At 39.8% G+C, this 18,076-nt stretch overlaps 1 protein-coding gene across 1 annotated transcript in view; it reads right to left on the bottom strand.

The window, feature by feature from the left end:
• Positions 1 to 2,704: 2,704 nt before the first annotated feature.
• The window catches only part of LOC124263017 (solute carrier family 13 member 2-like), a 44,034-nt gene continuing 28,662 nt past the window's right edge, over positions 2,705 to 18,076 (bottom strand). Inside the window, exons 15-16 of the mRNA XM_046697630.1 lie at positions 4,450 to 4,587; positions 2,705 to 3,341 (exon numbers count right to left, since the gene is read on the bottom strand). Coding sequence (XP_046553586.1) covers positions 3,159 to 3,341; positions 4,450 to 4,587 — 321 coding nt within the window. The 3' untranslated portion in view covers positions 2,705 to 3,158. The remainder of the gene's footprint in view (positions 3,342 to 4,449; positions 4,588 to 18,076) is intronic.

Here is an 18,076-nt window from a genome sequence, read left to right as displayed (position 1 = left end):
TGTATGAACATCACTAGAACCGGCGTATAAATATCCCACTGAATCTGATGTGTGAATATTCACTAGAACCGTTGTATAAATATCCCACTGAATCTTATGTGTGAATATTCACTAGAACCGGCGTATAAATACCCCACTGAATCTGATGTGTGAATATTCACTAGAACCGGCGTATAAATATCCCACTGAATCTGATGTATAAATATTCACTAGAACCGGCGTATAAATATCTCATTGAATCGTATGTGTAAATATTCACTAGAACCGGCGTATAAATATCCCACTGAATCTGATGTGTAAATATTCACTAGAACCGGCGTATAAATATCCCAATGAATCTGATGTAAGAACATCACTAGAACCGGCGTATAAATATCCCACTGAATCTGATGTGTGAATATTCACTAGAACCGGCGTATAAATATCCCACTGAATCTGATGTGTGAATATTCACTAGAACCGGCGTATAAATATCTCATTGAATCTGATGTGTAAATATTCACTAGAACCGGCGTATAAATATCTCACTGAATCTGATGTGTCAATATTCACTAGAACCGGCGTATAAATATCTCACTGAATTTGATGTGTCAATATTCACTAGAACCGGCGTATAAATATCTCATTGAATCTGATGTGTAAATATTCACTAGAACCGGCGTATAAATATCTCACAGAATCTGATGTGTAAATATTCACTAGAACCGGCGTATAAATACCCCACTGAATCTGATGTGTGAATATTCACTAGAACCGGCGTATAAATATCTCATTGAATCTGATGTGTAAATATTCACTAGAACCGGCGTATAAATATCTCACTGAATCTGATGTGTCAATATTCACTAGAACCGGCGTATAAATATCTCACTGAATTTGATGTGTCAATATTCACTAGAACCGGCGTATAAATATCTCATTGAATCTGATGTGTAAATATTCACTAGAACCGGCGTATAAATATCTCACAGAATCTGATGTGTAAATATTCACTAGAACCGGCGTATAAATATCTCATTGAATCTGATGTGTGAATATTCACTAGAACCGGTGTATAAATATCCCACTGAATCTGATGTAAGAACATCACTAGAACCGGCGTATAAATATCCCACTGAATCTGATGTGTGAATATTCACTAGAACCGTTGTATAAATATCCCACTGAATCTGATGTAAGAACATCACTAGAACCGGCGTATAAATATCTCACTGAATCTGATGTGTAAATATTCACTAGAACCGGCGTATAAATATCTCACTGAATCTGATGTGTGAATATTCACTAGAACCGGTGTATAAATATCCCACTGAATCTGATGTGTAAATATTCACTAGAACCGGCGTATAAATATCTCACTGAATCTGATGTGTGAATATTCACTAGAACCGGTGTATAAATATCTCATTGAATCTGATGTGTAAATATTCACTAGAACCGTTGTATAAATATCCCACTGAATCTGATGTAAGAACATCACTAGAACCGGCGTATAAATATCTCACTGAATCTGATGTGTAAATATTCACTAGAACCGGCGTATAAATATCTCACTGAATCTGATGTGTGAATATTCACTAGAACCGGTGTATAAATATCCCACTGAATCTGATGTGTAAATATTCACTAGAACCGGCGTATAAATATCCCAATGAATCTGATGTGTCAATATTGACTAGAACCGGTGTATAAATATCTCATTGAATCTGATGTATAAATATTCACTAGAACCGGCGTATAAATATCTCATTGAATCGTATGTGTAAATATTCACTACAACCGGCGTATAAATATCCCACTGAATCTGATGTGTAAATATTCACTAGAACCGGCGTATAAATATCTCATTGAATCTGATGTATAAATATTCACTAGAACCGGCGTATAAATATCTCATTGAATCGTATGTGTAAATATTCACTAGAACCGGCGTATAAATATCCCACTGAATCTGATGTGTAAATATTCACTAGAACCGGCGTATAAATATCCCAATGAATCTGATGTAAGAACATCACTAGAACCGGCGTATAAATATCCCACTGAATCTGATGTGTGAATATTCACTAGAACCGGCGTATAAATATCCCACTGAATCTGATGTGTGAATATTCACTAGAACCGGCGTATAAATATCTCATTGAATCTGATGTGTAAATATTCACTAGAACCGGCGTATAAATATCTCATTGAATCTGATGTGTAAATATTCACTAGAACCGGCGTATAAATATCTCACTGAATCTGATGTGTGAATATTCACTAGAACCGGCGTATAAATATCTCATTGAATCTGATGTATGAATATTCACTAGAACCGGCGTATAAATATCCCACTGAATCTGATGTGTGAATATTGACTAGAACCGGCGTATAAATATCCCACTGAATCTGATGTGTCAATATTGACTAGAACCGGTGTATAAATATCCCACTGAATCTGATGTGTGAATATTCACTAGAACCGGCGTATAAATATCCCACTGAATCTGATGTGTGAATATTCACTAGAACCGGCGTATAAATATCTCACTGAATCTGATGTGTGAATATTCACTAGAACCGGCGTATAAATATCCCACTGAATCTGATGTGTGAATATTCACTAGAACCGGCGTATAAGTATCCCACTGAATCTATTTATATGACATATTTATTTAACAAACCCTACAAAGAACCAGTGCCCCTGCTTTGTTTCTTATTCTACAAAGCAGGGAGAAATACCCGACAACGGAACTACAGATGGATTACATCATGTTGATTAGACTTGTGGATTTCATCTCAGCTCTATAAGTGTGGTAAGGCCTTGTCAAGGAAACACTTTAAGTTGAGAGCTGGAGCTTGTCAAACGCGGACCCTTGTCATCCCGGGCACCTGTCATCCCGGGCACCTGTCATCCCGGGCACCTGTCTACGGCCTCCCGCGCCATTGTAGGAATCCCATTGTACATATCAGATATACAACATAGCGTTTGTTAAAGGGGACTTTACTCTGGCAATTTCCAGTCCTAATTGTAATCGTTGAAACGCCACCGTGTTTGTCTGCTAACTCCGGTTTTATGTTCTACCCGTATTATATACAGACAATGTTTCCGTTAAACACAAGGCACTGAAGGGTCTATGCTGGGTGACAGGTATGTAGTGGTCCCCATGGCGCCCTCAGCCTGTACCGTTCAGCAGTAGAGGCAGTGGGGTGGACGTATTGAGGACTGACAAGGGTGTGGTCAGTTGGAGGAACCCGGGCGGGAGGGTGTCGAAGTTGAAGAACGCATTCCCCCACGTCGCTGTTGCCAAGATGATGACGGGGACGGACACAACGTTCATGAGGAAACCACAGGTCACCTGAAAATTCAGCAGCTTGGTTAATGACGGCCATATACGTTACACGGATCAGAAGTCCTTGTATGATTACACAATGATATTTAGAAAGTGGTCAAATGTAACATATGTTATATTTGGGATTACACTTTCTTAGTAAAGTACAGATTCTAGTGCTTTTGTTAGTTTGAGTCCATCAGGGATTCGAACCCACAACGTCAGAGTCAGGCAGCTAATCGCTAGCACACAAAGTCAGCCGTCTAACCCGCTCAGCCATCGCAACGTCCACAAGAATGGAACGGTACTAGAATCTGTACTTTACAAAGAAAGTGTAATCCCAAATATAGCATATGCTACAGAAGTCCTTGTAAACAACAACCTTTGTAAACAACAACCCTTGTAAACAACAACCCCTGTAAACAACAACCCCTGTAAACAACAACCCCTGTAAACAGCAACCCTTGTAAACAACAACCCCTGTAAACAACCCCTGTAAACAACAACCCCTGTAAACAGTAACCCCTGTCAACAACAACCCCTGTAAACAACAACCCCTGTAAAGAACAACCCCTGAAAACAGTAACGCTTGTAATCAACAGCCCTTGTAATCAACAGCCCTTGTAAACAACAACCCCTGTAAACAACAACGTTACCCTTGTATACAACAACCCTTGTAAACAACAACCCTTCAAGCGTAACAGGGCGGTCCGGACACTCTACTCTTGGAGTAAACACAATAACACTGTGGTGGAGTTGACACAGTGTTTACTTGGGGAGCGGAATGTCAGTGGTTCGAGCAAGACACGACCAGCCTCTGCAATATCCCTTTAACGGTGGGAGCCAGACTGGAAAACTTACCATCCTAGAGCGTAGTTTGGTGTGAGGGAGCCTAGGATTCGAACGGGCAGTCAGAACAAAGATTCGAACTGCTCTCATGCAGGTACTCCATCGAATACACCAACACGGCCTCTATCCGACCAACTCTAGTCATTTACTCCAGTAAACATTTACAAGCACATATGATTTAAAGTTTATATCCCGAAATAATATAAAAAAGGTAATTCCTGATTAGTGTTTGTACATGCAGTGAAGGAGGACATAGCATCACTTGAAACAGGCAGTTGTCACCTACCATATCGATTACTCGCACTTGTCCATAAGAAAATACTATCGCATTTGGCGGTGTTGCTACTGGCAACATGAAGGCGAAAGACGTCGCGAGCGCCGTAGGGAACATGAAGAACAGAGGATTGACGTTCAAGTTGACGGCCTACAAAGGAGAATATGCTCAGTAAAGTTGCACTTGTAATATAACATCCACGAAACACTGGAAAAATTGCAACCGATCAACTTGTAACATTAGATGAAATATTTCCTGACATAATTAACGGCAAACATTAACTATATTTATCAACTTTAGCTAAAAGGAAGTCTGACAAATCATCAATTCAAGAAGAACACACTTGATGCACAACTTAACACACAGGTGTACACCATCGTCAGATGTAAGTATATTCGATTCTACCATACAGTTTGATGTGTTTGTTAACTCCGAAATGATACACCTTTAATCCTTGTAACACCATTATTAAACCCACGGGGTCAGGACGTCAAGTATTACTATCAAACGAGTTTGGGATTGTCACCCATAATGTTGTATATACACGGAACTTCCCTCTGTATAACACACATCCCCATGTATAACACACATCCCTAGGTTAAGATATAATGTTTTATATACACGGACTTCCCTCTGTATAACACACATCCCTAGGTTAAGATATAATGTTGAATATACACAGACTTCCCTCTGTATAACACACATCCCTAGGTTAAGATATACTATTGTACATACACGGACTTCCCTCTGTATAACACATATCCCTAGGTTAAGACATGATGTTGTTTTTACACGGACTTCCCTCTGTATAACACACATCCCTAGGTTAAGATATACTATTGTACATACACGGACTTCCCTCTGTATAAAACACATCCCTAGGTTAAGATATAATGTTGTATATACACGGACTTCCCTCTGTATAACACACATCCCTAGGTTAAGATATAATGTTGTATATACACGGACTTCCCTCTGTATAAAACACATCCCTAGGTTAAGATATAATGTTGTATATACACGGACTTCCCTCTGTATAAAACACATCCCTAGGTTAAGATATAATGTTGTATATACACGGACTTCCCTCTGTAGAAAACACATCCCTAGGTTAAGATATAATGTTGTATATACACGGACTGCCCTCTGTATAACACACATCCCTAGGTTAAGATATAATGTTGTATATACACAGACTTCCCTCTGTATAAAACACATCCCTAGGTTAAGATATAATGTTGTATATACACGGACTTCCCTCTGTATAACACACATCCCTAGGTTAAGATATACAGTTGTACATACACGGACTTCCCTCTGTATAAAACACATCCCTAGGTTAAGATATAATGTTGTATATACACGGACTTCCCTCTGTATAAAACACATCCCTAGGTTAAGATATAACGTTGTATATACACGGACTTCCCTCTGTATAAAACACATCCCTAGGTTAAGATATAATGTTGTATATACACGGACTGCCCTCTGTATAACACACATCCCTAGGTTAAGATATAATGTTGTATATACACAGACTTCCCTCTGTATAAAACACATCCCTAGGTTAGGTTATAATGTTGTATATACACGGACTTCCCTCTGTATAACACATATCCCTAGGATAAGATATAATGTTGTATATACACGGACTTCCCTCTGTATAACATACACCCCAAGGATGATATATACTGTTGTATATACACGGACTTCCCTCTGTATAACACACATCCCTAGGTTAAGACATGATGTTGTATATACACGGACTTCCCTCTGTATAACACACATCCCTAGGTTAAGACATGATGTTGTTTTTACACGGACTTCCCTCTGTATAACACACATCCCTAGGTTAAGATATACTATTGTACATACACGGACTTCCCTCTGTATAACACACATCCCTAGGTTAAGATATAATGTTGCATATACACGGACTGCCCTCTGTATAACACACATCCCTAGGTTAGGTTATAATGTTGTATATACACGGACTTCCCTCTGTATAACACATATCCCTAGGATAAGATATAATGTTGTATATACACGGACTTCCCTCTGTATAACATACACCCCAAGGATGATATATACTGTTGTATATACACGGACTTCCCTCTGTATAACACACATCCCTAGGTTAAGACATGATGTTGTATATACACGGACTTCCCTCTGTATAACACACATCCCTAGGTTAAGACATGATGTTGTTTTTACACGGACTTCCCTCTGTATAACACACATCCCTAGGTTAAGATATACTATTGTACATACACGGACTTCCCTCTGTATAACACACATCCCTAGGTTAAGATATAATGTTGTATATACACGGACTTCCCTCTGTATAACACACATCCCTAGGTTAAGATATACTGTTGTACATACACGGACTTCCCTCTGTATAACATACACCCCAAGGATGATATATACTGTTGTATATACACGGACTTCCCTCTGTATAACACACATCCCTAGGTTAAGACATGATGTTGTATATACACGGACTTCCCTCTGTATAACACACATCCCTAGGTTAAGACATGATGTTGTTTTACACGGACTTCCCTCTGTATAACACACATCCCTAGGTTAAGATATACTATTGTACATACACGGACTTCCCTCTGTATAACACACACATCCCTAGGTTAAGATATAATGTTGTATATACACGGACTTCCCTCTGTATAACACACATCCCTAGGTTAAGATATACTGTTGTACATACACACGGACTTCCCTCTGTATAACATACACCCCAAGGATGATATATACTGTTGTATATACACGGACTTCCCTCTGTATAACACACATCCCTAGGTTAAGACATGATGTTGTATATACACGGACTTCCCTCTGTATAACACACATCCCTAGGTTAAGACATGATGTTGTTTTTACACGGACTTCCCTCTGTATAACACACATCCCTAGGTTAAGATATACCATTGTACATACACGGACTTCCCTCTGTATAAAACACATCCCTAGGTTAAGATATAATGTTGTATATACACAGACTTCCCTCTGTATAAAACACATCCCTAGGTTAAGATATAATGTTGCATATACACGGACTTCCCTCTGTAGAAAACACATCCCTAGGTTAAGATATAATGTTGTATATACACGGACTTCCCTCTGTACAACACACATCCCTAGGTTACGATATAATGTTGTATATACACGGACTTCCCTCTGTATAACACACATCCCTAGGTTAAGATATACAGTTGTACATACACGGACTTCCCTCTGTATAAAACACATCCCTAGGTTAAAATATACTATTGTACATACACGGACTTCCCTCTGTATAAAACACATCCCTAGGTTAACATATAATGTTGTATATACACGGACTTCCCTCTGTATAACATACACCCCAAGGATGATATATACTGTTGTACATACACGGACTTCCCTCTGTATAAAACACATCCCTAGGTTAACATATAATGTTGTATATACACGGACTTCCCTCTGTATAACATACACCCCAAGCATGATATATACTGTTGTATATACACGGACTTCCCTCTGTATAAAACACATCACTAGGTTAAGATATAATGTTGTATATACACGGACTTCCCTCTGTATAACACACATCCCTAGGTTAAGACATGATGTTGTATATACACGGACTTCCCTCTGTATAACACACATCCCTAGGTTAAGATATACTGTTGTATATACACGGACTTCCCTCTGTATAAAACACATCCCTAGGTTAAGATATAATGTTGTATATACACGGACTGCCCTCTGTATAACACACATCCCTAGGTTAAGATATAATGTTGTATATACACGGACTTCCCTCTGTATAACACACATCCCTAGGTTAAGATATACAGTTGTACATACACGGACTTCCCTCTGTATAAAACACATCCCTAGGTTAAGATATAATGTTGTATATACACGGACTTCCCTCTGTATAAAACACATCCCTAGGTTAAGATATAATGTTGTATATACACGGACTTCCCTCTGTATAAAACACATCCCTAGGTTAAGATATAATGTTGTATATACACGGACTTCCCTCTGTATAACACACATCCCTAGGTTAAGATATACAGTTGTACATACACGGACTTCCCTCTGTATAAAACACATCCCTAGGTTAAGATATAATGTTGTATATACACGGACTTCCCTCTGTATAAAACACATCCCTAGGTTAAGATATAATGTTGCATATACACGGACTTCCCTCTGTATAAAACACATCCCTAGGTTAAGATATAATGTTGTATATACACGGACTGCCCTCTGTATAAAAAAAAAATCCCTAGGTTAAGATATAATGTTGTATATACACAGACTTCCCTCTGTATAAAACACATCCCTAGGTTAAGATATAATGTTGCATATACACGGACTGCCCTCTGTATAACACACATCCCTAGGTTAGGTTATAATGTTGTATATACACGGACTTCCCTCTGTATAACACATATCCCTAGGATAAGATATATATGTGTTGTATATACACGGACTTCCCTCTGTATAACATACACCCCTAGGATGATATATACTGTTGTATATACACGGACTTCCCTCTGTATAACACACATCCCTAGGTTAAGACATGATGTTGTATATACACGGACTTCCCTCTGTATAACACACATCCCTAGGTTAAGACATGATGTTGTTTTTACACGGACTTCCCTCTGTATAACACACATCCCTAGGTTAAGATATACTATTGTACATACACGGACTTCCCTCTGTATAAAACACATCCCTAGGTTAAGATATAATGTTGTATATACACGGACTTCCCTCTGTATAACACACATCCCTAGGTTAAGATATACTGTTGTACATACACGGACTTCCCTCTGTATAACATACACCCCAAGGATGATATATACTGTTGTATATACACGGACTTCCCTCTGTATAACACACATCCCTAGGTTAAGACATGATGTTGTATATACACGGACTTCCCTCTGTATAACACACATCCCTAGGTTAAGACATGATGTTGTTTTTTACACGGACTTCCCTCTGTATAACACACACATCCCTAGGTTAAGATATACTATTGTACATACACGGACTTCCCTCTGTATAAAACACATCCCTAGGTTAAGATATAATGTTGTATATACACGGACTTCCCTCTGTATAACACACATCCCTAGGTTAAGATATAATGTTGTATATACACAGACTTCCCTCTGTATAAAACACATCCCTAGGTTAAGATATAATGTTGCATATACACGGACTGCCCTCTGTATAACACACATCCCTAGGTTAGGTTATAATGTTGTATATACACGGACTTCCCTCTGTATAACACATATCCCTAGGATAAGATATAATGTTGTATATACACGGACTTCCCTCTGTATAACATACACCCCAAGGATGATATATACTGTTGTATATACACGGACTTCCCTCTGTATAACACACATCCCTAGGTTAAGACATGATGTTGTATATACACGGACTTCCCTCTGTATAAAACACATCCCTAGGTTAAGATATAATGTTGTATATACACGGACTTCCCTCTGTACAACACACATCCCTAGGTTACGATATAATGTTGTATATACACGGACTTCCCTCTGTATAACACACATCCCTAGGTTAAGATATACAGTTGTACATACACGGACTTCCCTCTGTATAAAACACATCCCTAGGTTAAGATATACTGTTGTATATACACGGACTTCCCTCTGTATAAAACACATCCCTAGGTTAAGATATAATGTTGCATATACACGGACTTCCCTCTGTATAACACACATCCCTAGGATAAGATATAATGTTGTATATACACGGACTTCCCTCTGTATAACATACACCCCAAGCATGATATATACTGTTGTATATACACGGACTTCCCTCTGTATAACACACATCCCTAGGTTAACACATGATGTTGTATATACACGGACTTCCCTCTGTATAACACACATCCCTAGGTTAAGATATACTGTTGTATATACACGGACTTCCCTCTGTATAAAACACATCCCTAGGTTAAGATATAATGTTGTATATACACGGACTGCCCTCTGTATAACACACATCCCTAGGTTAAGATATAATGTTGTATATACACGGACTTCCCTCTGTATAACACACATCCCTAGGTTAAGATATACAGTTGTACATACACGGACTTCCCTCTGTATAAAACACATCCCTAGGTTAAGATATAATGTTGTATATACACGGACTTCCCTCTGTATAAAACACATCCCTAGGTTAAGATATAATGTTGTATATACACGGACTTCCCTCTGTATAAAACACATCCCTAGGTTAAGATATAATGTTGTATATACACGGACTGCCCTCTGTATAACACACATCCCTAGGTTAAGATATAATGTTGTATATACACAGACTTCCCTCTGTATAAAACACATCCCTAGGTTAAGATATAATGTTGTATATACACAGACTTCCCTCTGTATAAAACACATCCCTAGGTTAAGATATAATGTTGCATATACACGGACTGCCCTCTGTATAACACACATCCCTAGGTTAGGTTATAATGTTGTATATACACGGACTTCCCTCTGTATAACACATATCCCTAGGATAAGATATTATGTTGTATATACACGGACTTCCCTCTGTATAACATACACCCCAAGGATGATATATACTGTTGTATATACACGGACTTCCCTCTGTATAACACACATCCCTAGGTTAAGACATGATGTTGTATATACACGGACTTCCCTCTGTATAACACACATCCCTAGGTTAAGACATGATGTTGTTTTTACACGGACTTCCCTCTGTATAACACACATCCCTAGGTTAAGATATACTATTGTACATACACGGACTTCCCTCTGTATAAAACACATCCCTAGGTTAAGATATAATGTTGTATATACACGGACTTCCCTCTGTATAACACACATCCCTAGGTTAAGATATACTGTTGTACATACACGGACTTCCCTCTGTATAACATACACCCCAAGGATGATATATACTGTTGTATATACACGGACTTCCCTCTGTATAACACACATCCCTAGGTTAAGACATGATGTTGTATATACACGGACTTCCCTCTGTATAAAACACATCCCTAGGTTAAGATATAATGTTGTATATACACGGACTTCCCTCTGTACAACACACATCCCTAGGTTACGATATAATGTTGTATATACACGGACTTCCCTCTGTATAACACACATCCCTATAACACACATTAAGATATACAGTTGTACATACACGGACTTCCCTCTGTATAAAACACATCCCTAGGTTAAGATATACTGTTGTATATACACGGACTTCCCTCTGTATAAAACACATCCCTAGGTTAAGATATAATGTTGCATATACACGGACTTCCCTCTGTATAACACACATCCCTAGGATAAGATATAATGTTGTATATACACGGACTTCCCTCTGTATAACATACACCCCAAGCATGATATATACTGTTGTATATACACGGACTTCCCTCTGTATAACACACATCCCTAGGTTAAGACATGATGTTGTATATACACGGACTTCCCTCTGTATAACACACATCCCTAGGTTAAGATATACTGTTGTATATACACGGACTTCCCTCTGTATAAAACACATCCCTAGGTTAAGATATAATGTTGTATATACACGGACTGCCCTCTGTATAACACACATCCCTAGGTTAAGATATAATGTTGTATATACACGGACTTCCCTCTGTATAACACACATCCCTAGGTTAAGATATACAGTTGTACATACACGGACTTCCCTCTGTATAAAACACATCCCTAGGTTAAGATATAATGTTGTATATACACGGACTTCCCTCTGTATAAAACACATCCCTAGGTTAAGATATAATGTTGTATATACACGGACTTCCCTCTGTATAAAACACATCCCTAGGTTAAGATATAATGTTGTATATACACGGACTGCCCTCTGTATAACACACATCCCTAGGTTAAGATATAATGTTGTATATACACAGACTTCCCTCTGTATAAAACACATCCCTAGGTTAAGATATAATGTTGCATATACACGGACTGCCCTCTGTATAACACACATCCCTAGGTTAGGTTATAATGTTGTATATACACGGACTTCCCTCTGTATAACACATATCCCTAGGATAAGATATAATGTTGTATATACACGGACTTCCCTCTGTATAACATACACCCCAAGGATGATATATACTGTTGTATATACACGGACTTCCCTCTGTATAACACACATCCCTAGGTTAAGACATGATGTTGTATATACACGGACTTCCCTCTGTATAACACACATCCCTAGGTTAAGACATGATGTTGTTTTTACACGGACTTCCCTCTGTATAACACACATCCCTAGGTTAAGATATACTATTGTACATACACGGACTTCCCTCTGTATAAAACACATCCCTAGGTTAAGATATAATGTTGTATATACACGGACTTCCCTCTGTATAACACACATCCCTAGGTTAAGATATACTGTTGTACATACACGGACTTCCCTCTGTATAACATACACCCCAAGGATGATATATACTGTTGTATATACACGGACTTCCCTCTGTATAACACACATCCCTAGGTTAAGACATGATGTTGTATATACACGGACTTCCCTCTGTATAACACACATCCCTAGGTTAAGACATGATGTTGTTTTTACACGGACTTCCCTCTGTATAACACACATCCCTAGGTTAAGATATACTATTGTACATACACGGACTTCCCTCTGTATAAAACACATCCCTAGGTTAAGATATAATGTTGTATATACACGGACTTCCCTCTGTATAACATACACCCCAAGGATGATATATACTGTTGTACATACACGGACTTCCCTCTGTATAAAACACATCCCTAGGTTAAGATATAATGTTGTATATACACGGACTTCCCTCTGTACAACACACATCCCTAGGTTACGATATAATGTTGTATATACACGGACTTCCCTCTGTATAACACACATCCCTAGGTTAAGATATACAGTTGTACATACACGGACTTCCCTCTGTATAAAACACATCCCTAGGTTAAGATATACTATTGTACATACACGGACTTCCCTCTGTATAAAACACATCCCTAGGTTAAGATATAATGTTGTATATACACGGACTTCCCTCTGTATAACATACACCCCAAGGATGATATATACTGTTGTACATACACGGACTTCCCTCTGTATAAAACACATCCCTAGGTTAAGATATAATGTTGTATATACACGGACTTCCCTCTGTACAACACACATCCCTAGGTTACGATATAATGTTGTATATACACGGACTTCCCTCTGTATAACACACATCCCTAGGTTAAGATATACTGTTGTATATACACGGACTTCCCTCTGTATAAAACACTTCCCTAGGTTAAGATATAATGTTGTATATACACGGACTGCCCTCTGTATAACACACATCCCTAGGTTAAGATATAATGTTGTATATACACGGACTTCCCTCTGTATAACATACACCCCAAGGATGATATATAATGTTGTTTGATCACACTTCCTATCAAAAGCTATACACGGGACCTCATGCGAAAAAGGTGTGACCCTCAAACAGGAAGAAAGAAACTGTATGAGCTGAAGCCAACAATTGTTATAGCTTCTTGGGTTGTCAATCAAGATGCGATCAGGTAATTTTACGACGATGTCGTATTGGCCACAGTCGGTTTACACATGACTATCTGCTGAATACGGATGGGGATGGACCCCCCATGTGTGTCTCTTGCGATGAGGTTTTCACCATCAACCATATTCTGCTTGACTGTGTGGACTTGTCGTCTGCAAGGGACTCACATTATGATGCAACAAATCTGAAAAATCTGGTGCTATGACTTTTTTCTGTTTTTAAATGACAACGTAATGAATATATGTTTTTGAAATAAAACTCATTCTGACTCTGTACTTACAATGTTTATTAACGCAAACTTGTTCTCGTCACTATATGGCTGGAATAATGCTGATGTGACGTAAAGCCCAACTCAACTCAACTCATCACACTTCCATCATCGACCATAAGTATCTGGTATCACTCTTCCAAACCATCTTGTTCAACTTCACGTACAGCTGTCGGCGATGGTACAGGCCACAAAGCTCACGGTGAAAAAGTTTAGAATAGCGTGGCGAATGAAGTTACAGTATGCGTGCTAAGATCCATACAGCCACGTGTTTACATTGTGCTCAGACGAGAGTATTGACTTTGTTTGCACTGACAATACAACCTACATGAAATGATCTGTGGAAACAGATTGATGACAGTTGAGGAAATGTTCACGGTGTGTGGAGACTGACATCTTTGGGAGTGGTGACATTATCGGAAAAGAGAAGATAAACAATCTTGATGAAATGTCCACGGTGTGTGGAGATATCTTTGGGAGTGGTGACATTGCGAGAAAAGAGATCAACAATCTTGATGAAATGTCCACGGTGTATGAAGACTGATATATTTGAGGGTATTTCTGAGGGCGGTGAAGACATATTGGTAGGACACAGGTTCCGTAGCAGCTACTTCCGGTTTGTAACTCGACGATGACGTCACGATGCAAATCACCACTGAGGTGGTTCTCCCTCATAGTACTCTACCAACTTGTCATTGTCAGCATTCTAACATTGGCCGCCATGTCTTGGACTCGACACAAATCACAAAACCGACTGGTTCTCAGAACACCAGGACCTGTCCGTGACGATAGGTCATTACGACATTCCAGGTACCCTACAGATCTTGGTATCACAATATTGCTGGAAAATAAAACCATTTGTCATGACGTGGAGACGGTCTCCGTGTTATTCATGGTCCATACGGCGCCGTCGCATACCGCGCACAGGCAAACCATCAGGTCAACGTATGCCAACAGCTCCCATTACAAGACGCATTCAGTGAGGGTGATATTTCTGCTGGGGATACAACGCCAACCTGTTGAACCCAACATACAAGCTGCAATAGATCTAGAACACAGGCTGTTCGGAGACATAGTTCAGGGAGACTTCATCGACGCTTACACCAATCTCACTTACAAAGGTGTTATGGGATTGAAGTGGATTACCGACAACTGTAAAAATGTGAAATACGTCATTAAGATTGACGATGACGTTTATGTAGATACGTTCAACCTTTTCGCGAAGTTTTACATACAGAGCGATAGGGATGTGATGATGTGTCATTGTTGGCCTGCCTGGTCTCTCTTGGTTGAACGGCGAAGCCGATGGAGACTGTCAGAGTTCCACATGAGACATTACGCATCATTTCCATGGAACTCATGCAGTGGATATGCTGTAGTCATATCCGGTTCTCTTGTTCCTAAGTTGTACAAGGCCGCGCTCATGGCACCATTCTTGTGGATTGATGATGTCTATCTGTTCGGGGTTCTCCCGGGCCGGGTGGGGAGCGTGAAACGAGTGCACCTCCTGAATAAGATTCTCAGTAACAGGACAAAGCGAGAGGTGCTACAGTGTTTCAATACATCGGAGTGTAAACTGGTTATAGCATCAGCACGAGTGCCCGATATTCATGAGCTATGGCGGGCCAGGTACAGCAGCCACCTGACGGGGCACCTGGTGCCGGTAAGATCTCGTGTGTTTAGGAACGGAAGCTATTACATTTGGGACTTCAAAACAAAACAAATGGAAATATTCATGAACGACCCCAGAGAATATAATATTCCAGAAATACGCACACTTTTAATGCAGTAAAATATTACTCCTGGCTTGGAACAATAAGAGGCAATGTCTACCGTCCTTTAAATATATATGTTAAAAAAGATGTTTTTATTCTTTGCATGATTTATAATGACATGCCTGTGAAGAGATTTCATTGTAAGAATAAAGCAATTCTTTTGAAAACGATGCAAATAGCGACAACGATCAAGGAAACTGTTCCTACGATGACAGTTCTGGAAACAGGAAACCGTTTATGAAATTTAGTACTGTCCTCTGGATATCTCTGAAATCTGGAAAATACCAAATATTAAACAGTTCTTAAAACACTCCTTCTTTAAGAAAACGCGTCACTCCGTCAGTCTTGGTGACTGATGAAGTCCGAAAAGAAATCGGAATACAGGGTATTGATCAGCATATTGCAATGTATGGTAGTTTTATTGCCGTTATTGCACCAGCCACGAGTTGGACATGAATCGTTCTCATGTAAGATTGAGATACGCATGCGCAGATGCGGTCTTATATATTAAGCTCATGCCAGCCCCCTCAAAACGAGATTGGCCTTCAGGTTGAGAACTCTATACTCGCAAACTTTAAATACTTTAGTGTGTGCACACAACACTTAAATGCATTGTGTGGTTACATTTTGATAAATTGTGTTTTCTGCCTCTGATTTTCTAGATTCTTTCCGACAGAGTGTTAATAATAGTGTCTCGGCTAACAATAGTGTCTCGGCTAACAATAGTGTCTAGGCAAGGCGAAACGATGGTAAACAACAAGAACAGACAGACACGTTACTTACGAAATTATAAGTAATATCACCCTTTGTCACTTATTATTCTATAATAACACACATTATAACAGTGGATTGTATTGGGATGGGATCATGGGTTAACACTGGTGTCCAGCAACCCGTCCTGCAAGGTGACCTATGGATGGGATCACGGGCTAACACTGGTGTGCAGCCACTTGTCTTGCACAGTGACCTATGGATGGGATCACGGGCTAACACTGGTGTGCAGCCACCTGTCTTGCACAGTGACCTATGGATGGGATCACGGGCTAACACTGGTGTGCTGCCACTTGTCTTGCAAAGTGACCTATGGATGGGATCACAGGTTAACACTGGTGTCAAGCAACCCGTCCTGCAAGGCGACCTATGGATGGGATCACGGGCTAACACTGGCGTCCAGCAACCCGTCCTTCAAGGCGACCTATGGATGGGATCACGGGCTAACACTGGTGTCCAGCAACCCGTCCTGCAAGGCGACCTATGGGTGGGATCACAGGCTAACACTGGTGTCCAGCAACCCGTCCTGCAAGGCGACCTATGTGTGGGATCACGGGCTAACACTGGTGTCCAGCAACCCGTCCTGCAAGGCGATCTATGGATGGGATCACGGCTAACACTGGTGTCCAGCAACCCCTCCTGCAAGGCGATCTGTGGATGGGATCACGGGCTAACACTGGCGTCCAGCAACCCGTCCTGCAAGGCGATCTATGGATGGGACTTGGTGGTGGTTTGTTTCGGGGACTAGATCATTCTACACCAGGCAGGAACAGGGACGTCAATCGAACCACGACGACGTCTTGATGTTCCTTCAGATTTGCAGTCGTCTTGTACGGGTTAGTACACGGTGGTTACACACCGATAAGATGTCTGTAGTTTTAGAGAGTTTACGATTTCTGGTCAGTTTAATGAAATGGTCGTCAAGTATTTTGGTTTAATTTATGCGTGGCAGGCAATACATGGTGCGGATACACAATGGCAGAAAATGGCTTCTTCTCGCATACCACACAAAGGTGGTCAATATGACGTGTGGCAGCTGGCAAATATCACACCTAAGCATGACATTAATTGCACATTCTCAAGTTAATGTTAAATTGATGTGTATTGTCAGCTGCGAATCAGAAGGTCGGGACATGTAGACGGCTAGATTTGAATACACAATTC

The sequence above is a fragment of the Haliotis rubra genome, unplaced genomic scaffold (assembly GCF_003918875.1).
Source record: "Haliotis rubra isolate DU_JTF1 unplaced genomic scaffold, ASM391887v1 Scf865, whole genome shotgun sequence".
Taxonomy (NCBI): Eukaryota; Metazoa; Mollusca; class Gastropoda; order Lepetellida; family Haliotidae; genus Haliotis; species Haliotis rubra.
The sequence above is the reverse complement of the archived record's forward strand: the minus strand, read 5'-3'. Positions and strand labels throughout refer to the sequence as shown.